Source organism: Bombus affinis, chromosome 7, assembly GCF_024516045.1.
Source record: "Bombus affinis isolate iyBomAffi1 chromosome 7, iyBomAffi1.2, whole genome shotgun sequence".
In the NCBI taxonomy this organism is placed as follows: Eukaryota; Metazoa; Arthropoda; class Insecta; order Hymenoptera; family Apidae; genus Bombus; species Bombus affinis.
In genome coordinates this window covers 8,295,029-8,318,186 of record NC_066350.1, presented here as the reverse complement: position 1 = coordinate 8,318,186, position 23,158 = coordinate 8,295,029, and the positions used below count along the sequence as shown (strand labels likewise).

At 36.7% G+C, this 23,158-nt stretch overlaps 1 protein-coding gene across 6 annotated transcripts; it reads right to left on the bottom strand.

Moving 5' to 3' along the window:
- Positions 1–67: 67 nt before the first annotated feature.
- On the bottom strand, positions 68–22,242 carry LOC126918869 (histone acetyltransferase p300). 6 transcript variants are annotated; one of them, XM_050727320.1, is made up of 21 exons: positions 21,014–22,240; positions 19,352–19,510; positions 17,502–17,710; positions 17,043–17,417; positions 16,670–16,961; positions 16,295–16,600; positions 12,845–15,774; positions 12,603–12,760; positions 11,303–11,416; positions 11,058–11,192; positions 10,511–10,987; positions 10,269–10,434; positions 9,855–10,025; positions 9,540–9,773; positions 9,224–9,454; positions 9,026–9,145; positions 8,643–8,944; positions 7,948–8,358; positions 7,548–7,863; positions 7,031–7,460; positions 68–6,937 (listed from the first exon to the last, which is right to left on the bottom strand). In XM_050727320.1, the coding sequence occupies exons 1-21, from the start codon at positions 21,093–21,095 to the stop codon at positions 6,462–6,464; spliced, it is 8,094 nt and encodes a 2,697-aa protein (XP_050583277.1). In that variant the 5' UTR covers positions 21,096–22,240; the 3' UTR covers positions 68–6,461. The 6 variants fall into 6 exon arrangements, with proteins under 6 accessions (XP_050583277.1, XP_050583275.1, XP_050583272.1 ...); XM_050727318.1 differs by having other exon boundaries at positions 11,303–11,383; XM_050727315.1 differs by having other exon boundaries at positions 68–7,460; positions 21,014–22,242.
- Positions 22,243–23,158: the final 916 nt, after the last annotated feature.

Genomic DNA, 23,158 nt, shown 5'->3' with positions numbered 1-23,158 from the left:
TTCATTTCTGATTAGCGATATTCTTTTGAAGAGGTCACGTTCGCCATTCTACAAGGAGAAACCGAAGTCGAATAATCCATAAATCGTTTATTAAATATTTTGTTTTTTCTATACAATTCCGTCGCGATGGTAACATCGGTGTCGCAAACCAGCTGTTGAAACGAAACATGTACATGGGGTCGTAAAAAGATGAAAACGAATAGCGTAAATCAGGGGTTCATTCTACAATAAATATAACAAACACGTTTACACATGGAATGCTTCGCTATCAAAGTCGCGTCAATACAGTACAAAAGGAGTCGCGATACATTTTACAGACAAGTACATTTATTTGACACGTAAGTACGGTATAAAACGGAGACTCGTGTACAGATGGATTTTGTTATTTAGAGCTTCGGTTTCGTTACATCTATTCCATTGGACGAATAATTGCTCTGATTAGTGTACTCGAAATGTTCCACATCGCATCCGATCTCGACGTGGCGATTCCAAAATCTAAGTATGTATACAGTCTCTCTTAACATCTAGAAAATCTTCACAGCTGCCCTATTCTCTATGATAATCTATGTATATACCTCTATACATTGAGCTTTCTTTCGTTAACAGAGTCGTGATTCCTCTGCGATCACTGTAATATTGTAATATCGTTACACGTGTATCACGTGTACCTGTATATGTGTGTACAATATGTATATAGAATATGATATAATATATATATCACATACATATTTATATATTATATATATTTATATATATTATATATGTTTATATATAAGCGATAATATAAACATATCGTACGTGTAAATTTAGTACATATAGATCTGAATGGGGACTCTGAACTTCCTTCTTTTGTTATCCGTCCAACGATATCGTTCAACAAGGATTCGTCGCTGAAAACGATAGATAAGGCGGAAGAACTGACGGGCAGCAATCACTTCGGACTTCGGTCAAACGAAGGGAACGGAAATCCTCACGAAATCGTACAAAAGCCTGTGTTCCGATTTGATTTAATTCGATGTGTTACCATCATACTGCCTTCATTACTGACTTTTAGAATATTGACGAATCCTCGCGAACAACTCTTTGCAAGAAATGTACATCTAAATACGTTTGTGTACACAAAGGACAACGAAACGAACGACATGTTATGTATAAATAAGACTGCGCTCGAACGGGAATCCACAGATCGTGACAGGATTCAGAAGTTGAAACGTGAAATGATCGCGAGAAAGGTGTCTGAGAGCACACAGGTACAATGTCCAGTATTCAAATAATTATACGTAAACTTTATTTCGTCAGATTTTTCATATTGTGTTAATGGTAAGTATGTATAAATATATACACGTATATGTATAATTCTTACGTGCCAGTTTCGTTTACGTTGTTACATTATGCGCTGTAATCGGATAAATGATTAGTCCTTACACCTAAGGAAAGGAGATTCGGCGAACGCAAGAAGAATAAATAGGGTGAGAAAATAGAAGGAAAACACGCGTTGCGTTCGTTGCATACTTTAGTCCCATTTTAAGTTAAGACAGTGAAAACCTAGGAGTCCTTGAAAGCCAGAAGGTCGCACTGTACTTTGGTTCTTCCTTTTTCTTTATTTTTCTGCCATCCGATGGAACTAAAATATAAGTCCTCGTCTAATTGAAAATCTGTACAACTTGTCGACAGGTCGAGACAAGGGTACATACGCGTTTGAATGCTATATCTTGTTAATGAAATTCTATGTACAAATATCGTGTAAAATATACGAATGATACGTAAGAAGAGGCTAAGTTTCGAAAAAAGTTAGAAAGAGACCATATATCGTGCACGTGGTGAGAAACGAATAATTTTAAATAAATATACAAACATTAAAATCGAACGATTGTTCGAAGCGAAGTTGCTGAACAGACGAGTAGTAGCAAGTGAGAGCAAGTAAAGTGGCAAATATAACAGAGTTAACAGAAAAACTTTAGTTGTTCACATTGTGAGTATTGAAATATGTACTTTATTAAGGGATACACGCGCAATGTGACAAAGAATTCAAAGTGTTTCGATGTATACGGATAAGAAGATCCGTCTCTGTTCGGAAGATAAGATAAAAATAATTCGTTTCTTTCTTAGTAACTCTTTTGCGATTATATAAATACTATCGATAAGAAATACTTCTTAAGAAGGATTTTGGTCTTTCGATACACGTATGTACATATATAACCTGAGCTGAGAGAAAAATAAAAATGGAATGTATTTTTAAAACTTCTTTTTTAATAATAATATAACAATATTCGGTTAAATATTCATGAACATCAACATACAGTATTCTTATCTACGTTACAAATCGTTAAGAGAAAAACGAAGTCTTTTTTACGTCCAAGAGTACAAAACTGTAGCAAAAACCTAAATTCACTTTCCCCTCTCCGAGTGGATATCGTGAGGCTAACTTTCACACATCTAAACCGAACATATATATTTTACAAAACGCGTTTACAAAATGAATAGCGAACACGGGGGCAAACAAGACGTTAACTAAAGTTTTTCCTAAGTCACTCTGCGAACGGTCTTTACACCAGAGGATACAAAAAGGTATCTGAATGGCGACGGTGACAGTATCTTTTCTTTCCATTTCCGTTTGTCTCGTTTAGCGAGAACGACGAGAATCCCACCGACAAAAATAAATAAAGGAAAGCGCATTATATTAAATATTGTACATTTATCGTGACCGATGCAGTGTTGGATCAGGATTCGAGGGGCTGTATCGAGAGAAAATTCTCATTGTCCCTCTCGAGACTTTTTTCCTTAGGAAAAGAAAAAGAGACTGGGATGAAGAACGGTGTGAGTTCTTTCTTTTTTTACCTGGGGGGAGCGAGGGGGATAAATGTTACACTTGCGTCTCATTAATCTTTAATTAGATAATCAATTCACTAGTTACGAAATGTCATAATAAAAAGTAGTACTCTATAGTTGGTATTTCAATAATAATAGCGTAATAATAATAATTATATTCCATAGTTTTGTTTGCAATTATCGTCTATCGAATAATTAATTAATTAATTAATTAATTAATTAACGTTGACTCCATCATGATATAACCGCGACCTATATTGTGTTTGATAATATAAAAAGAAAAACAAATCGTATAATACATATATAGTATATATATTATATATATATAATACATATAGTATATATATATAATATATGTAATATATATATAGTATATATAGTACATATATAATATATATATAGTGTTGTATCGTTCACTTTTCGTTACAATAATAAATTGTCCACGAACGCTGACGTGCCAACAAATCCGACGTGCAAACCGCTTCCGTTTCATTCGTTTCTTTCTTTTTATTTTTTATCATCTACGGAAGTAATCTTTCGCGAATCTACAATCCATCTCTTTCTCGATGTTCGAACACACTAAGACCCATTTTTACACTCGCAATTATGTGCTCGAACTATCTTCAGAAAGAGAAAACTCATTTTTCTTTATATCTGTTGCACACACACACACCCATCACATATCGTATTTTTACGATTCGTTCGCAAATGAACGCCGATTCTTAGCAATTGTGTCATCTTCGTTAGTAATTAATTATTAATAAAATCAAACGATAAAATGACTCGTGTAGATCGCGATCGTCGGATTGGTACACAATAGCGTTCGATTGTTCGCTCTTAAAGAGTTTACTACCAAAAAAGGTATACCACTTTCAGATTTACAACACTGCCCTAAACACAGCCATACTAAGCCAAATACTTTTGGGTCTTCGTCGTTACGTTTATTCTTTTTACTAGTAAAATCGTTTACTTAAATCTACAGTCGATAACCATCCGCATTTCGTAGATTGTTATTTTTTGTTCTTTGTATTACTCTGTTTCTTATCGTTTTCATCTCACTTTTAGAAATTTCAGACGCACGACAGGATTTGTTTCTCAACCGATTTATAGTTGACCCGCTCGATTTAACTGCTATCACATAATTCTACATAATTATCTTTTTTTCTCTTTCTTTTTGTCCTTTTATATGACGATCTTGGAAAGACGAATCTACAACGTTCTTTCTATAAAACTAGTCCGAGGGACGAAGGACGTAGAGAAAAACCGGTGGATGGAGGAAAGAAAGGGCGAGAAAGAGAATACATAACAAAAGGAATGTTTCGGAATCGATTGACGATTCACATTAACCGATTTATAAAAGAATTTAAAATAGTCTAAAAATAACAAAAAGCGATCTTTCGAATTTGGAACTTAATTGAGTGAAAGAAAACCGGTTATCTTAAACGAACCATTCTCGTTAAACTTACCCCCGTCCAACCCCGCGATTAAAATTTTCAAGGCAAAAAACATTCGCCAATCGTTCGTTAGATTCTTTCTTTATTTTTATAAAAAAAAGAAAAATGCTTTTTGCCTTCTTTTATAACGAATTCAAAGGGTACCGATGTATATAAGACAAATGGAAATGTACGATGTTATATGTATATAGATATATCTGATGATAAATGTATCAGAATGAGTCAAATACATTTTTCAAGAGGTAACGTGTCTCTCAAACGGGTCATGATTTCTCTGGCTTTTTGTTTCGAATCGGACCGCGCTTTCGTCGACGGAAACGCCACGTTTAAATATGAATCTTACACCGGTTGCATGTGCCATTAATGATTCTGATTATGATTAAATCGGTTATAGCTTGGTTACATGGTGGCTACATTGTACACCGTGTATTTAAAAAATATCCGACGAAACGGACTTCAGAAGTACACCTTCACGCATCATTCGTTACCAACTAGTCATTTAAATAGGTATCGAAGAAAAAAGAGAGAGGAAAAGTTACACTTACAGTTTACTATGATACAGCACTGGCATAGTCACATACTTCGGTATGTATGTGTACTTGTATCTGTATTTGTATTTCCTTTTCTCGGGTTTATCGTGCACAGAGATATCCTATTATAATTATAACGCGTGTGTGTGGATCCCTTTCTCGCTTTTTTCCCGAATATTAACACTATACTTATATGTTTTGAATTTTTCTTTCGTGATAATATTAATAGTAATAATGGTAATAATAAGAAGAAGAATAATAATAAAAATAATATTATTAATAATAATAGTAGTAGTAGTAGAGTAATAATAGTAATTATAATAATTAAGAATCAATAAGAATTATATATAATAGCAATAATAATAATAATAATAAATTCATAATAGACAGGGAAATTAATAATAATCGTTATTATTATCGTAATAATAGTATAGTATGTACAGAACGATTTTCATGCGAGGGTCCTTTTCGATTACGCTTCGTAGCTACATATTTTGATTGAACTGTACATGTTGGACCCTCGGTTTGAAAAACTTTTGTTGTCAAAATTAACACGATTTATAAATCCTCCCATTAGTAAGCTTGTGAATTTCTACTTTTTGGTTGCGACACCGTTAATCCGCGTTGTCTCGCCTGTCCTGTTATTAGGTTTCTTTCCCATAGGACAATTTAGCAGATTATTTTGAAGGTTAATTTCAGAATGATCCATAAAATTTAATGGTGCTAAGGTTTCGGCACAACCTTCGGCAACCGTTGCGATCTCTTAATAACAAATTAACCTAAGTTAACATTACTTAACTTTCCACTAAATTCTTTTCTCCCTTCCTTACATACAATGTTGTTGATTTCTTTTTCAATATCTTTCCATTTTCATACAGTTCGTTTTTTTTTTCTTGTTATATACTTTGCATCTTGTCACGATAATAATAATAGTGGTATATAATAACTGCATATAATCGCTACGCTAATAATATTTGAACTATTAATTATTAATTAACGTTAAGTATACACAACACATTTGTACGATTTCACTCAGCCTGCACGAGCAGCAGCGAGGGAAGGTGATATAGATGAAAAAGTCATGTGTAAGGGGAATAAAAGTTTGGGCAGAGACATAGTGTGTGTTTCTTTTGTATATGTATGTGTATTAGGGGATAAAGTATTAATAGTCTCTCTTGATTTCATGTGTGTATAGTTTCAAATTAATTGTTTCTCGTCGTTCCACTGGTTCGCAATTGGGGAGCCGAGGTTGAGATACGAGAATACAATAACGTAAGTTCAAGTGTCCATTGAGCCAGCTGTAGAATCTTCGCGGAGCATCTAAGCAGCACCACAACACGCTGTATCGCTCCTGCACCTTAACTCGGAGATAGAAAAAGGAAACGCGTCATCCGGGATTAATTTGGTCGCACCAGTGGTACTCTGACCCGTCTCTGAACATCAGCACTTGGTCAGTGTACCGGACGTAAGTAGTTGTACCTGATCTCCACGAAGCTAGGAACGCAGAACGGATGGAAGTTACTCTCTCTGTTCTCATGACAGAGAGGTAGAACAGCGACCGTTCTTTCTAAACGGTTGACATACGATGCAAGATCATCGTTCGCCCACTAACATAGTCACTCGTGTTAACCGACTTCACTAATAGTCACTACAATCCTTCGACAAATTTTGAAAGTTGATCTTGTGGCGTCATGGGCGTCACTTCACTCGAGTCTGTGCCACTAGTGGGTGGTGGAGCTGGAGATGGATGATGTGGCATGGTACCCGGGTGACCAGTCGGTGCACCAGTTCCACCACTCAGCTGCGAAAGCATCATTTCACTTGGCCCACCGAGTTCATGAGCCGGTGAATGTGTTGGTGTACCATGAGGTGGATGATGATGAGGCGATGGCACCGGCCCTGATCGAGGAGAAGGAACTGGCTGATTACGTGGAGAAGGAACCGGTCGTGGGGAAGGATTTGGTTGAGGAGAACGAATTGGCGGTGGAGATCGAACGGACTGCATTAATTGTTGCTGTACAGAAATCCCTGGAGGCCCCATCACACCTTGCGGAGAAGGTACCGGAGGTGGTGTTGGTTTTAAGCCAGGTTGACCGTATCCTTGTTCGCTAAAGCCACCATAACCTGGAGAAGAATACGCGGAATCGTGGCAAGCGTTAGACCACGAACCAAGCGGCTCGACGAATCTCGTTTTCTCCAGAATTAAATAATTCTTACCGAGAAGGGGCGGCCTTATAGGTCGCTGTTGACCGTAAGGCGGTGCTGGTGGTTGTGTAAATTGTTGTTGTTGTTGTTGCTGCTGCTGTTGCTGCTGCTGCGGATGTTGTTGCTGCTGCGACGGGTGCTGGTGCCTTTGCAATACTAGCATTTGCTGTTTATACCATTGTGGTGGTTGCTGTTGAACAGGTTGCTGCTGTTGCTGCTGTTGTTGTTGCTGTTGATTTAGCATTGCCTGTATTTGCATTCTGCCTTGCTGTTGTTGTTGTTGTTGGTGCTGCTGCTGCTGCTGATGCTGTTGCTGCTGCTGCTGCTGCTGCTGAGACATTATATGCTGCAGAGCAGGTTGTTGCTGCGGCTGATTAGGACCCAAAGGTCCGCCCACTCCTCCACCGTATTGACCACTTTGTTGTTGATTTAGAGCGAGTGCCTATTAATTTAAAAAATTATATGGTAATAGAAATTATTAAAATCGAAAATGTCAGCAGACAAATATAGAAGAAATTAATCGTCATACCCGTTGTTTGATAAAAGCAGCCATAATCGGTGGATTGCTTTTGAGTATTTGAAGTATTTGGTTTTGTTGTTCAGGAGTATGGGGATTCTTTAGAGTTTGCATAAGTTGCTGCAATACATGCTTGTGCATGTTGCTTTGAGTTTGAGGACCAACTTGATTAACCGGACCACCGAGAACTCCAGCTTGCCTAGGCATCTGTCCTCCCATAGCTATTGCTGGCTGCCCTTGATGTTGTTGCTGCTGTTGCATTAACTGTTGCGGCGTTTGCTGTCTCAAACCAGGATTCTGTTGCATCAGTGCACTTGGCTGATACCTACTGTAAATAAAGGTGTAGCTTTAATACCTCTTTTTATATACATATATGTGTACGGTATTTTAATTATTATATTCAATAACTCACCTTGCTGTCCATTGATCCATTGGAATAAGATGTGTACCGCCAGGATTTGGCATTTGTACAGGCATTGGACGTTGCATAGGAGGTGGTGGCATTACGCCACCTGTTTGTCCTCCTACGCCAACTCCAGCACCAACTCCACCACCTGGCGTTACTTTACCATAACCATGCGGTACTTGTTGCCGTGCAGCTTCTTCTTGTACTTGCTTAACAACTTGGAGAACGTGAGCAGGTGGCGTTTGAGTTCCAGGTTTCAATCCTATTCCAGGTTGATGTGGCGAAGGTAAATTGGTAGGACTGACACCTGGTTTCATAGCAACACCTGTGGTCATAGTAACATTTGAACTCTGTTGTCCGGATTGCATCGCTCCCACTGGACCTGTGGGTCTGCTATTCATCGCAGCCATTCGTCTCCTGAAACACATTAAAAAGAAAGATATACACCTAACTTATATACATAGGATATACATACACCTAGTTATCTTTGGAAATTATTATTCTAACGTTGCTGCTGTTGTTATTATTATTATTATTATTATTATTATTATTATTATTATTATTATTATTATTATTATTATTATTATTATTACTATTACTACTACTACTACTACTACTACTACTACTGCTACTACTACTACTACTACTACTACTACTACTGCTACTACTACTACTACTACCACTACTACTGACGTATTTACCTTAACAACTGCGCTTGCTGTAGCCGCTGTTGAAGCTGTTGTTGTTTCAGCTTATGTTTGATGTTCGAACAGAATGGAACAAGACATTTAGTCTCTTGGCAGTGTTTAGCATGATAACAGCACAACGCTATTAATTGTTTACAAATTGGACAGCCACCGTTCGTTTTTCGTTTGCAAACTTTAGTATGCGTTACTACTCTCTTCATCTTTTGACAACTTGTTAAACGACAGTTAGCATCTCTACATTGGCACGCGTGCACCAACGATTGAATACATCTTTGAATTGAAAGTTTACGCGCCTCCTATTATAAAATAAAAATATTTATTATAAATATTCATAGCAAAATTATTAATATATTCAGTTAATAAAAATATATTTTTACCTGTGGATTAGCTTGTTTAGCATCGGCCGGCGATGAACCATCATCCAAATCTAAACCAAGTTTTTCCATATGATGAGGATGACCGTCTTTTTCTTTACAGCTTATACACAGATCAAAATCCTAGCATAATAAATAATAACATTAGATTGTTTGAAAATTGGATGATACATGTTTACAGATGATTGTTTTAATACTTACATCACAAACCGTACAATGATATCTTGTTTCTACATGGCTCTTACAATTATTGCAAGTATAAACAAACTTGTCTTGACCTTGATTGTGCAATTCGTATAGCATAGACATAGAACTAAATTTCGCGCGCCTTAAGGAAGAGAATTCATAATGTCTTTCTCTAGCCATTGTAAGGAAAGCATCGCGGCCATCCATAAGGTCACAATTAATAACTGGATCAGGATCTTGAATAGGCTAAAACGTGCATTATTTTCAAACGTAAGAATACGATTCGATTATTAAAAAAAATAATAAATATAAATTAATCCTAAATACTTACTGCTAAACTGGCTGCACTTTGAGCACTATGCAACCTAATAACGAAGAATACTTCTTTATGTTTCTCCATAGTGGCAAAAATCTTTGCTGAAAGATCATTTCCTGTTTGTGGGGTATTAGATTTTTTACTATTTTTTCTTTGATTTGCTTTGGATTTATTGGATTTCTTAGCTTTCTTTTGCCCTTTCTTTTTGCCGTCTGGCCCTGTTTCAGAATCCTCTGACAATGAGAAAATCTGTAACAAAAAGTTGTATAGACCATGATTAGTTCTTTGTCATCTACCATCTCGAATAATACATCACTAAACTGTACTTACTGCATTGGCAGCAGCAGCTTCCGCTGCTTCCGCTTGTTTACGTTTCTCTTCTTCTTCTTGATCTAACTCCTTGATACTTTCTTCTAAAACATTCGGCCAAAAATCACCTTCAAAATACGGTAAGTCAGCTGCAGATGTAAGTTTATCTTCCATCGCTTGTTTTAAAATGTCCTGAAATTAATAAATAGAAAAAATTAATCTCCAATTTTTATGATTCTTAAACTGTAAATAGAAACATTTAACTTTAATTGTAGTCTGCTAATCCTATGTTTAAATTTATAAGTTCAATGTAAACATTAGCTTCTGCAGACATTAATTTTAGTCTCTTCTGACACCCAAGAATGACAATTAATTCTCAGGAAACACATGAGACTGTATAAGATGTGTTCAGATTAGTTATGTGTTACTACTAACTTTGTAATCGAGCACGATCCTTTCAACCATGCCTTTGTCTAACATTTTCTTATACCATTCTTGTAATCTTTTAGGCTTTGGAATCTTTTGTTCTTGCGGGTGGCAGTGGAAAATGTAATCATCGCCTTCAGAAGGGGGACAAGCCCAAATATGAGCCATTGTATATCTATACAAAAAGAAAAGTTTGTAATAAAAGTATTAATACTGCAAATTTCAATTTCAATGAACAAAGTTCAATTTACCCCAATTGTTTTGCATAATCCAAGTATCCAAGAAGAATTTCGTGATATACTGCTGTTCGGAACTGTCTAGGCCGGAAAAAGTGTACAGAATCCAAATATGCAATATAAACTCTTCGAGTATTAGGTGGTGTACATTCACTACCATATTCTTGCACATGCATGCCGAAGAAACATACATCAGTCCCATCAACTTCTTCAAATGCAAACAAAGCTTTTGCTCTATACGGAAATTCACCAGGCATTTCACCATTTTCCACAAATCGACTTCTCATTCCTGGTTTCACTTCGACAACTTTATCACTGGATGCTACAACTCTAATTGCAACTTCTCCAGCACCAGCTTCTTTTTTCTTTAAGAAATTGTTCACACGTGTTTCGATATAGGTACCTAATTTAGTAACCGGTAAACGTTTAGCATTAAATTTATTTTCTTTACGTTTTTGACCTTTTTTCTTCAAGCAATTATCACAAGTAAATCTACAAGAAAAGATCTAGTTATAAGAACTACACTATTTATATTTATTTTATAAGAAAACGTTTTACTTACCCTAAAGGCCAAATTGATTCCATGTGAAGCACGCATATCTGATGTACTTTTCTACCGCAATCTGTACATACAACAAAAGGCTCCAATTCCAAATGATCGTTCTTCATTTCCTGGAACTGTTCCTTTTTAATGGCACTGTAATAAAATATAATAATTTAATTTCATGTATGTATATATAATACAGATATGTATTATATATGTATATATATAACAAATGTTGATGATATATTTATTTCAAAACTTACGTTTGTGGTTGCGTTGGATCGTCTCCTAACGTCACAGTATCACCAGGAATGTCGTTGAAACATTTCTGACAGAAGGTGTATCTGTCGGAAACAAGACCATATGCCTTTAGACTACTGTTCCAACCAATAGTGTTTAGATCCAAATTTCAATTCGTCAATGTCATGCGTGCATCATACGAAGATCAATTTTTTCACGCCCCAATCGATGTATCCAAATGTCGAGTATCCAATTTTGATAAATATTTGTTTGTATTTGCAATTATACACATGCAAGTAGTTTTGCCAATTGTAATATGTTTGGATCCGTTTCGTTATATTTTTATTATTTTTTATTCCAAAAATTGTAGGAAGTCATCATTTCATTTAATGAACATATTTTTTTCATTATTTTTCATTTATCACAAATACAATTTGTTTTACATGTATTTATGTTTTCATTTTAAATGTCAGGTATCCAATTTCAATCGTCCAATTTCCAAGTATCAATTTTCGTGGCATGAAGTAGTAGAGTCAGAAAGAAGCAAGGGGCGCGGGCAACACAAGAAGCAAGCAGCAAACAAGGATTTGTGTGTGCGTGCGCAACCCATGGGTAGAGCGAAGGTAACATACAAAGAAGAGAAGAGTGCCATAGTTAGACACCATATAATATATACATAAATTACTTAGTTGCATATACTCAAGAGTATTTAACAAATGACTTCCTTCGAATAAAAATTCTTTTATACATTCTATATTATTTGTAAAGCAAAATATATATTTAAAAAGCATCTAATTTTAAGGATGACTATAGAGAGCTCTATATCCCTTAAGTATATGCGTAATAAAATTTCAACTTCATATGTGCGAACGTTACGAAACAATGCATTCATTGACAAATGTTTCATAATTGTAATAAAAAACGTAAAAAAAGAAACGTGTTGGTCAGGAGACTGGCCTGTATCGACTGATATAACCGAAACAGGTTAATTAGCCTGCCAACTTAATCTAGCGTATCCGATTATAGAACATTTTTCTATAAATAAAAATGTACCATGAAAGTCGAATGCGCCTAAAGGCAACTTGAACTTCGAAAACTTAACAGGTATAGCTAATGTCAGTAATCTTTGAAGACAGCTGGGAGCAACAGAAGTCATTAACAAGATATCTAATTATCTAAGTAAAGAAATTACTAAAGGGCAAGATGGAGATAAAACCTACTAACATATTCCCTTCATGCAGAGAGAGACTATTTTTTTCAATTATTAAATGAATTTTCCTGTTTTACATAGTTATTTGACTAAAACTCTTCCATATTACTGACCTATTTTGATAGGAGTAGTACTTTGCATCTCTTGGTATTGTACAAAGTTGCTTTCCATAACAACATAGTACTTGTGGATTGAATGTGTATTTTCTTCCACAGCAATATCCCAAGGCTTGCATTACAGGATCTATTTCTTGCTCAAAGACTTCAGAAAGCTAAAATCAATGAAAAGATTTGTAATTTGAAAGTCATTATTGATATCAGTACATGCTGATTGGATAATTCAGAAATAAACATACCTTTGTACAATATCTGTAAACACGTGATGTTTTACGATTGTAAAGCCATGCATTATCAAACATCATCCATACATCATCCACATATTCCCATGGATCACTGTATTGCCCTGTATCTAGTTTTCTTTTGATCGTTGAAAGATCCATTGGTTTTTTAACAATATCAAAATAATCAGGAATTCCCAATGCTTGAGGATCGACCGGTTGTCTAAATGGTATAGATTCTGGATCTTGGCGATAAAGTTTTTCTAACGTTGGCATTAATGCTTGTCGCAATTCATCTGGTTTGAATAAACACAACCGTTTCTTATCAGTTGACGTTCCGCTTGGTTGTATCGGTTCAGGAACTAATGGTTTAATATCTGGCGTTGTTGTGTCTTGACTGGATATTGGTGTTATAGGTTCTTCCTTAATACTAATAGGTTCTTCCTTTACGATACTCTCACTGGATCCTTCCTCCATTGGTTCTGTTTTGATTTCAGTTTTAATAGACACCTCATTATTGACACTTTTACCTCCATCCATTCTATGATTCTCAGAACCATCTTCTGTTTTAATTTCCATTTTCATACTTTCTTCTTTAATAGAATCCAATTTTCCCTTGTTGTTATTCATTGGAGGACTAGGAGAATTATCACGATCTAAAGCGGCTGTAATAGCCGCCATTTGCGAAGACATGGACGAAGTTCTAGGTGCATTTAATGCAGCCCTCTCCTGAGATGTCATGCCTTTTCCTAGACTTGCAAGGCCGGCAGGAGACGGTGTAGTAGCAGGATGAGGTGGTGTTTGGTTGGCGGAAGAAACAGTCTGATTTGGAGTCATTAATGAAGGAACTAGTGGCGTATTAGGTGTGGAAGTTGTAGATTGAGGTCCATTTGTCGTTGTTGCTGGGCCGGGACTAGGTCCACTAGAAGCAGGAGGTGGTATCGTTTGTGGAGTTGATGTACTGATGCCATTATCGTTAGGTGTTGAAACCGAAAGAGGCCGACTATTGTTGAATTGATTTTGCTGTTGATTGTTTTGTTGTTGCATACTGCTAAATGGTGATGGCGTTTGCGGCATTGAGGTTGTCGTAGCGTTTTGATTCGAAGTACTTGTTGGTTGTTGCGGCTGTGACTGACTTGATTGTTGTTGAGACTGAGGTTGTGATGGCGGCTGCTGCTGCTGCTGATGTTGGTGCGCAATTGCTGCTTGAGCTTGCGCTAATCTAACTTTCATAATATCAGAATATTGATGTTGATTCTGTACAGGCGAACTGTTAGGTAAACCAGACGTACCATTTGAGGTTGGGAATTGACTAGTTGTTGCAGACGTAGTAGTTGTTGTTAAACTTGATTGTGACATTTGTGGTTGTCCAAAAGGACTGAGACCAGGATTTGAAACTACGTTAGGATTAGAAGTTGATTGTCCATTTGGACTAGGACCAGGTGGGCCAACCAAAATTCCTGACTGCTGCTGCTGCTGTTGTTGTTGCTGTTGCATTTGTTGCTGAACTTGAACTTGAGCTTGAGCTTGAGCTTGAGCTTGAGCTTGAGCCTGAGCCTGAGCCTGAGCCTGAGCCTGGGCCTGTGCTTGAGCCTGAGCTTGGACGTTCGTTTGGGACTGGACCTGTACTTGTTGTGTTTGTTGTTGTTGAGGAAACTGCATTCTATTGTGCGGAATGCCCATTGCAGGTAAATTTCCAAGCGTCATACTTGGCGAATGACTACGCAAACTAGGAGTAACTGTTCCAACTGGTCGTGATGGTGGAACGGTACCAACACCTGGGGGAGCACATGGCCTTAAACCTGAGCCAGATGGTCCTGCAGATTGTGGTTGTTGTTGCTGCTGGGCTTGTAACTGTTGTTCTTTCCGCTTTTGTCGTTTTTCCTCTAATTCTTTTTGAATTTTGTATATTTTTTCAGCAAGCAAATGATAATATTCTGATCTTGAATTTGCCATTTCATACATGTCGCCTTCAACTTTTCTTGCATATGCAACAAGATTATGCATTCTTTTATCGAGCATAGCTTGTGGATCAGGAGTTGGAAATATTGCTTGAACCAATTTATGAACGAGATGATTTCTAAGATCTGGTGTTACAGTTTGATGCCAATCCTTTGATTCCTGCACTGATGTTGCTGTTACTTGACTTGGTTGAAGTCCAGCTGGAAGCTGAAGATTAGCTAACCTATTTTCACTTGGAACACTAAGTTGTCCTGAATCATTCAAACCAAACAGTTGCTGCATATTAACAGATTGTTGTATATTAGCGGCAGTCGCTGCAGCAGCAGGCGTGGGACCACTGGTAGGTGCTGCTTGATTACCAGCAACTCCGACTGTATTAGGATCAGAATTTAAAGGGAGGGAAACATTTGGAGCAACAACTTGTTGCCCGGCGCCAACTACAGATTGACCGGGTGCATTCTGAGTTGGAGGTTGAGCTAATCTAACGTTTCCTATCGCACCGGGTGCTCCTTGCATGCTTGGTGTTGGCATTCTTCTAGTTACACATTGAGCAACCAAACCACCAGTTGTTGTAGTCGGACATGGAATACCCAACGCATCGTATGCTCTTCTCATTTCTGTTTGACTCGGATTTGGTTGACTATTTGGTTGTGTCGTAGATACTGCAGCAGCATTTGTTGTTTTATTTTTGTTTGCCTGTTTTAGAGGTAAACACACAGGACAATCGTTACGGTTGCAGTGTTTCCAGTGACTAATAATTTGTCTCGAAGAGCTACAGTGTGGCACTTTACAGGTTTTCCCTGCTTGACAAGCAGTCATGTGAGTCAATACATTTTTCATAGTTTTACAGTCTGGCAACGAACATTGCCAAACTTCACCGTTTGCTTGACTTTCGCGTCGTTGACACTTATGCGCGTGAAGTAGAAGAACTAGTTGTTGCTGAATAAGTTTGCGCTTTTCTGGATCAGCAATTGATTTTGTAGCACCTAGTAACATAAATATTACATAGTTAACCGACTTGCATCCAAGCGCGGATTAATCCGCGCGCTGCAACTGTCTTCTATCACCAAGCGCGGATTATTACGTGCACTGCGACTGCTTTTTATTTCAGTCGCTAAGTATTCTTCAGATGTGAGAGTTTACGTTTGACCCGTTTGTCAGTATCTCGCCTATATCAGTTTATTGTATTGAACATTTTAAAAAATTCCACGAGAAATAATATGATTTAATTTCTTATTTCTTACTTTTTTTAAATAAATAATTTTTTCTTTTTTCCTGTGTTATAAAGAATGTAAGATGTCATGTTTACGAAGCAACATTGTCTACCAATCGTTTTGAACAGTAAATTTCGGATAAACTCTATGAAGAATTCGGATGTCATTTACTGCACCTACGACCGACCTCGCGCGGTGATAGGGACCAGTCTTCTTAAGCAGACCCATGATGCAAATGGGCTAAGTTTCATTAATGAAATAAATTTACTTAAAAATAAAAATGAATAATTACCAGTTGGAGCACCAGTACCGGGTATTTGGCCCTGAGTAGCTTGTTGTGGTCCAGGTTGACCTCCACTTGGTGCACCAGACTGAGGTTGAGCTGGACTTGGAGCAGGTGGTTGAGCTTGTTGTGCCATGCCACCTTCTTGACCACCCACAACATTTGTGGAGCCAATAGGACCTGCGGTTCCTCCAAATCTACTACCTTGCATGGCAGTCATGTTTGTTCCCACTCCTTTTGGTTGTGGTGTAACAACTCCAACAGGACTGTTAGTACATACAGTAACGCCAGGCCCCTGTCCACTCGCTGGAGATCCTGATTAAAAATTGTATATTTAAATATATCTTAAAACTTACCAACTACATATACAACTGCTATAATTACCATAACCATAAGGACTTGATGCACTTATTTGCCCCATATTTGGCATATTTGTCATATTTGGGGGTGCCTGGATTCTTGGACCTCCCTGACCAGGACCAACGATACCAACTTGGTGTACTTGTTGATGTGGACTTTGACCCCTTGCTGGTCCAACCATATGAGCTTGTTGCTGTTGTTGCATTGCTACAGCTCTAGTATTCATTATTCCAGGTCCATTTTGCATTTGAGCAACACCATGTGGCCCACTAGGATGATGAATTCCTCCTTGTGTATTAGGAGCCATCATGGTTACCTAAACCATAGAACGTTTAGATTGTATATTCTACACAAAATACTGTTTTCATATATATATATTGATCTCACTATAACTCACAGTGTTTAAAGGTTGCTTATTTAAGCTGTTGGTTACAATTAAACTTCCACCTGCCATTCCACCCATATTGTTATTTCCACTAGCACTACTGGTCATAACAAGAGCAGAATTTATTCCACCTGGCATTGACATGGTAGGATTACTTCCAGCCATGCTCATTGACGATTGAAGGCCACCCATTGAATTTGCAATGGACATTTGATTATTTGCCAAGGAACTGGCTATACTACTTGGTAAATTTCCCAGACTCACGACCATTTGTGGATCAACTACTTTAGAAACAGAAACATTTGGTGGAGATTGCATATTTGGACTTTTATTACCCAAAGTTCCAGCAGCCATTGCTAGAGAATTTGCAACCAAATTTTTGTTGCCCTGTTTCAAAAAAGATCAAAATTAAACAGTGTTTCTTGTATATATATATACATAATATTCATAACATAATTTATATATACGAACTTGTTGTTGTATTAGATGATGTGAAAGTTGTTGTTGTTGTTGTACATGTTGTCTAAGTTCTGAATCAAGCGCACCATTTTGCTGTCCTGGGCCTGGGCCTGTTGCTGGTGGTTTAGCACTTTCAGTTGCAGAACCCCAAGATCCCGATGACAACAGATCATCAGGTAGATCATTTTCAAGATCAAACATATCTGTGTTTGTTATATAATCTGAGAATAAAAATTTGCATTAGTAACAGTATTATGGTATGTACGTTGCTGTAAAAGATACTGGTTACTACAAAAGTAATATATCTAATTGTAGCCACTGAACCATAATATCAAGCACGTTGTACATCAAAACTGAAGATTTTCTTTAGGTTACAGAATTCATAGAAGAGTTCGATATCACAACTGAATAATTACTTTTCTAGATAACCAGTTTAGAAAATTATTGTCAGATTATGATATTAAATGTAACATATACCATAGAGACCAAAAAACCATTAGTAAATGATATAAAGATAAGATTCAGCACCGTCACCATAGCTTCTATCTAAAGATTTAATAGTAAAATCTTCGTACTACCATATAATGTAGTTGCTTGTTGTATAATATACCTGCATGTAAGTATACATGCACATATATGCATACATGAATACATTTTATGACATTTATGTACATATCATATTTTAAATTGCAGAAGCTTGTATTTGTTCAAATTATATTAACCTACAGTGTTTGAAAAATACATCTGTCATATAAAAATATCTCTTTAACTTACTTGACTATCCATGATTGACCATACAACAACGGAGAAAAAAGGGGTCAAATGCAAATTTAATCAAAAAATAGAAAAAAAGAAAATAAAACAAGAAGATTCTACACAAACTACTGTAAATATAAACAAACAAATACATAAATAAATAAGACATGAGACATACACTGTGTGAGCATAACTTAAAGGAGTTTATACTACAGCAGAATAAAAATTTCTTCACAATAAAGACGTGCTAAACTACAAAAGCAGCAAAGCTACTGATGGCAAACTTTAGAGTAGACAGTCATGCGAAGAAATCATAGTCACTCTAAAGAGTATTTACAACTGTTTGTAAACGGAATGTTTTTTAATGTTGTAACATTAAAAAAAAGTTTCTGAAACTCTTACAAATAATATAAATCAGTTTATTTCAATTATGATATCAATTACCTACAAAGTATAAAAACGATTATGTACAAAACATCATAGTTACCTACCTAACAACCTAGTTTAACTTTATCTCATTGAAGATATAATCGCATTATATTTAAAAATTTATACACAATATTTAATACAGTTTCATCCTAATATAAAGTTCTAGAGCTCTGTACATGTGTGTCGCATGTCCATATTACATTACCACTCAATGCTTGAAACTCACAGCATATCTATTTATATTTTTTTTTATTATATGTTAAATTGAAACATTTTTTTCCTATAGTACTTAGAGTGATCCAATTTTTCTCCAGTATCATATAAAAGAAACAAATCTTTCTCAATTATAAGGCAATATATTACATTTATTTGTTCTTATATTCTATCATATAAGTAAAACAATATAATCCTCATGTTCATTGTGGGTTTTACAAATAACAACAATAAATCAACTTTATTGAACCATAGTGACAATATGCTAAAACTATATACATTTTGTTTATAATATAAAAATTACGAATTATTTTAGCAATAAATTATGATATAAATTGGAAGTAATTAAATGATTTTACAACTTTATGATACTAATAAATGAGATGAATGGACAGATAAACAAATTCTGTAGTGCTGGACTTAATGTTTTTGAACTTTTTGCTGGGTTTTGTAATAATATTTACTTCTTTTCTGGATGGTATGGTTGTTCCAATGTGGCTGCAGCTGATGCTGTTGCAGATGAAGCTGCTGTTGTGGCGGGCCCTGCATTTGTTGCATGTTACCACTGCCACCTCCCCCGTAGTTTGTATAAGCATGGTGCATCATTAGAGGCGCCATACCCACTACATATATCACAGTTTTTATTTCAGATTGTGGAAAAACTGTCTATGCTTTCTGGATCACAGTTTTTAAGCAGCAGAAATAGTCTAAATTTTCTTTCAAATGCAACTAATTGGTATAGATGAATTAATATCTATAATCCTAAAAAGAAAGACTATGTCTGCCACTTTGTATAACCTGACTAAATCTTGTGATTGATACATCAAGTATTTAAGTGACACAGTCATCACCAAATCGATATGGGATTATATGAAATATTATTGAGTTCAGAAACTGTTAAGGTGATCAGGTAGCACTTAAAGAAAATAAGAATCAAGAGATGGTTAGCGCATCAATCATGCCAGCATGTCTTTTTTAATAATTATTCAAACTTCCATGCATTTGCCATGCACTACAAAAATAAAATGAGAACTAAATTTAAAGACAACTAAAAAATTTACAATATACTATTATTTTGTTTAGGTTAAATTTAAATAATAGAAAGAACGTGCAACAAGACAGAAGTTACAGATTATTTAGTACAAACAATTCTTTTTTTAAACATGGAATATTTCTATAACCTCTGAGCAAAATTTATACACTATATCCAAATTGCCCAAACGTCCAACAACCAATAATTTGGAACTTTCTAATAATTTATATTTTATTAAGAATAACTATATATAATGATTTATTAATATCAAAATATGTAAAAACATTGTAGGATGAAAACTCAACCCAAAACATTCATTAATGCCGATACTGTCACAGCTAAAAATATTTCTTAAATATCTGTTTCCTGACATGAATTTCCGTATAAATTCATATGAATAATTACAATTTTGTAGAACAATTTAAAATAATTTATCAGATCAGTAATAACACGTTAGACAATTGATAAAGTAATCAATTTCCGCAATAGCATTTCTTAAATAATTTAGGTTAGTTTATAAACAGTTAACTAATAACAAAATAGAGATTTTGATCGTTACATACGACGACAAAACAAAAAAAAATCACACAATTTTAGAATATAACGAGTAGAGGGTCCTGTCAAAGGATAATAATGTAACACTTGTAACATGAAACGATAATAACTAACTACAACCACAGAACTTTCCTGAAAGTTCAAAACCTATACAAAAATGTTGTGGAAAGAAAGAAAGAAAGAAAGAAAGAGAGAGAGAGAGAAAGAGAGAGAGATTGTCTATCAGACACATTGTTTTCAATAAAGGTAAATGATACGAAGACAATAACAAAAGGGTGCATTTCTTGAAAAACGAAGGCATCGAGACATGTGGTCAATTTTGCTCAAAGGTTGCACCCGTCAATGAATTGACAGTATGCCTCTGATAAATCGAAGAGCATATATTTCTTAATATAATAAGAAAGATATATGCGTGTGGTATCACGTAATTAGAAAAACGGCGTATGTGCTACTTGCGACGTTTCATCCCCGAAAGGTTAGTCGCGATAGCGACTCTATTGCGAAGAAAGTTTACCGTGATGAAAATGAAAGAACTTACCCGCGGAATCCGAAGTCCCCTGAAAAGGATCTCCGAGCTTCGGCCGCTTATTCGGTGGCCCGTCCACCAGGTGGTCGGCCATGGTTTCTTTTCGGGGTTAATTATTTCTTGTGTTTCAGGCTGTTTACTCCTGGTAGCAAGTAAGCGGCGGCGGCAGCAAGTCAGGATGACCGCACGCACGCACGCACGCAACCAGGCACGCACGCAGGCACGTATACACGGGTATACACACACGAACGAAACGCTGCACTACGCCACTAGAAGATCGGTACTAGTGCTGATGATGCTGTTACTGCTGCTGCTGATGCTATTGCTGCTTCCTCCTCTTCGGTGAAGCCGCGAAAATTCACCAAGCTCTTAGCGTATTCACAAGCATGACAATAACAATGAAAACCGCGGCGCGTGGAGCGTCCCCGAGCACGCTTTGATACACGATCAACCATTGGGCATCGTCGGGGGTACGTCGAACCCCGCGCTCAAAGCCCACACACACAGTAAATTTTTCAATGGGCGCACAGGCCACTCGCACGACGACGACGGGACAGGCCGAGAAGTTAACTAGACTATCGGTATCACAATATCGAAGATCACCACTTCGACTTAAATGCACACCACTACCAAACGAGTTCTCACGTTATATTCGGTTTAGTCGGTCGCACACGACTCGTCAAACACTCGAGTGTGACGAACTGGCTGCGCGCACGGCGCTAGCTCGCAGCAACGATATCGCTCTCGAGGCCCGCTGGCACCATCTTTCTCTCCTCTTCTCTCGCCTTGGCACACTGCGACACGGGGCGCGCGAATGATCACCGCGGACGCAGCTCGCTTTCCCCACACATTCGAGGCAATCACGGACGCCAGGAGGCGAAGACGATGAAATGAGTCGGTTCCGGGGCGGCCACCGCGCGCCACAGAAATTCGCTCGGGAAAAGCGATCGCGAGAGTTCTGCACCGCACGAGTATCGGCTAACGTAAAATGGCGGCTGCTGTTGACGAGAAGTTTTTCTACGCTTGTCAGAAAATGTCCGACTGGTTCCGTATAGTCGCCGGGATGTTAGACCAGCCACCTGATTGGTCCCTGTGATCACGTGATATGATCGCTCCCTATTATTGGTCAAACTGCTGCGAGGCCACGAACGCTGCGATTACGTTCACGCCGCCGGTCTAACAGCCGCGAGAATTTCGTTTATTCCTCTGCCGCCATTTGATAAAGGCCGGTCTCGCATAGTGGTTGTAAGATGCTCTTTGAATTAGATTCATTATTGGCACGGAATACGTTCCTGGCCAAATTTAACGAAACAAATAACTTAATAATTAATCACGCTATTCTCCGCTCTAGTGGTGTTCACGGCTTCACGAACTTGAAAAAAAGCCTTAGCCTAATTATTCCTTGTTGCCGGAAAACATTGAGACAGTGATTCATACGATTCGAGTTTTGGAAGAGACACATTCATTCAGCCTTTCGCAATTTACTATTTTCTGTATATACATTGCAAACGTTATTTCATTTTATTTCTATATATATAAAATAATAATCTTTCAACATTCATTATAGTGTACTATAAGTAAAACGTTTGTAAACGTAGACCCTACGTATACGCAACGTCTTTGTTGAAATGAAATATTTTCATAATCTATCTACGATGTATTTAATTGTACGACTATAAGTATGTCCACTGGACATAACCTCCAGAATTTTTGCGAGTACATATTATATAATACGAATAACCAAATTATTCGATACATAAATATACCGTGTATGTTTCTTTTTCATAGTAAACAGATCATCTCCTTTTTAGAAAATTACCAATTGATTTACGAAATAATGAGAATTTAGATTTGTTCGAAAATTGCACTCTTCAAATATCTTTTCATCTGATTCATTAACTAAAACTCATTAATTACATATATATATATATATATATATATACATACATATATATATTCATTTGTACTAATAATCACTTTCTCTTTTATAATTACAAGACTAAAATATTTGCGCGGTTATGTTCATAATGAACAACTTGCGCTGTGCAATATCGTATCTTGACAAAGATTTATATGTCGCATGTCGTGAACATTGAGAAAATAAGAAATCGACTTTGTTAATGCGTTCATAAAGCCGAGAGTGTCAAAGGGATATCG

What these genes read in the sequence shown, in the direction of transcription:
- LOC126918869 (XM_050727315.1), bottom strand. Translation starts at nt 21,095, where the DNA reads ATGGCCGACCACCTGGTGGACGGGCCACCGAATAAGCGGCCGAAGCTC. An exon ending in CTAAACAAGCTAATCCACAG is followed by an intron (nt 8,945 to 9,025) that starts GTAAAAATATAT and finishes ATTTTATAATAG; the next exon opens with GAGGCGCGTAAACTTTCAAT. An exon ending in ATGGATCAATGGACAGCAAG is followed by an intron (nt 7,864 to 7,947) that starts GTGAGTTATTGA and finishes CTTTATTTACAG; the next exon opens with TAGGTATCAGCCAAGTGCAC.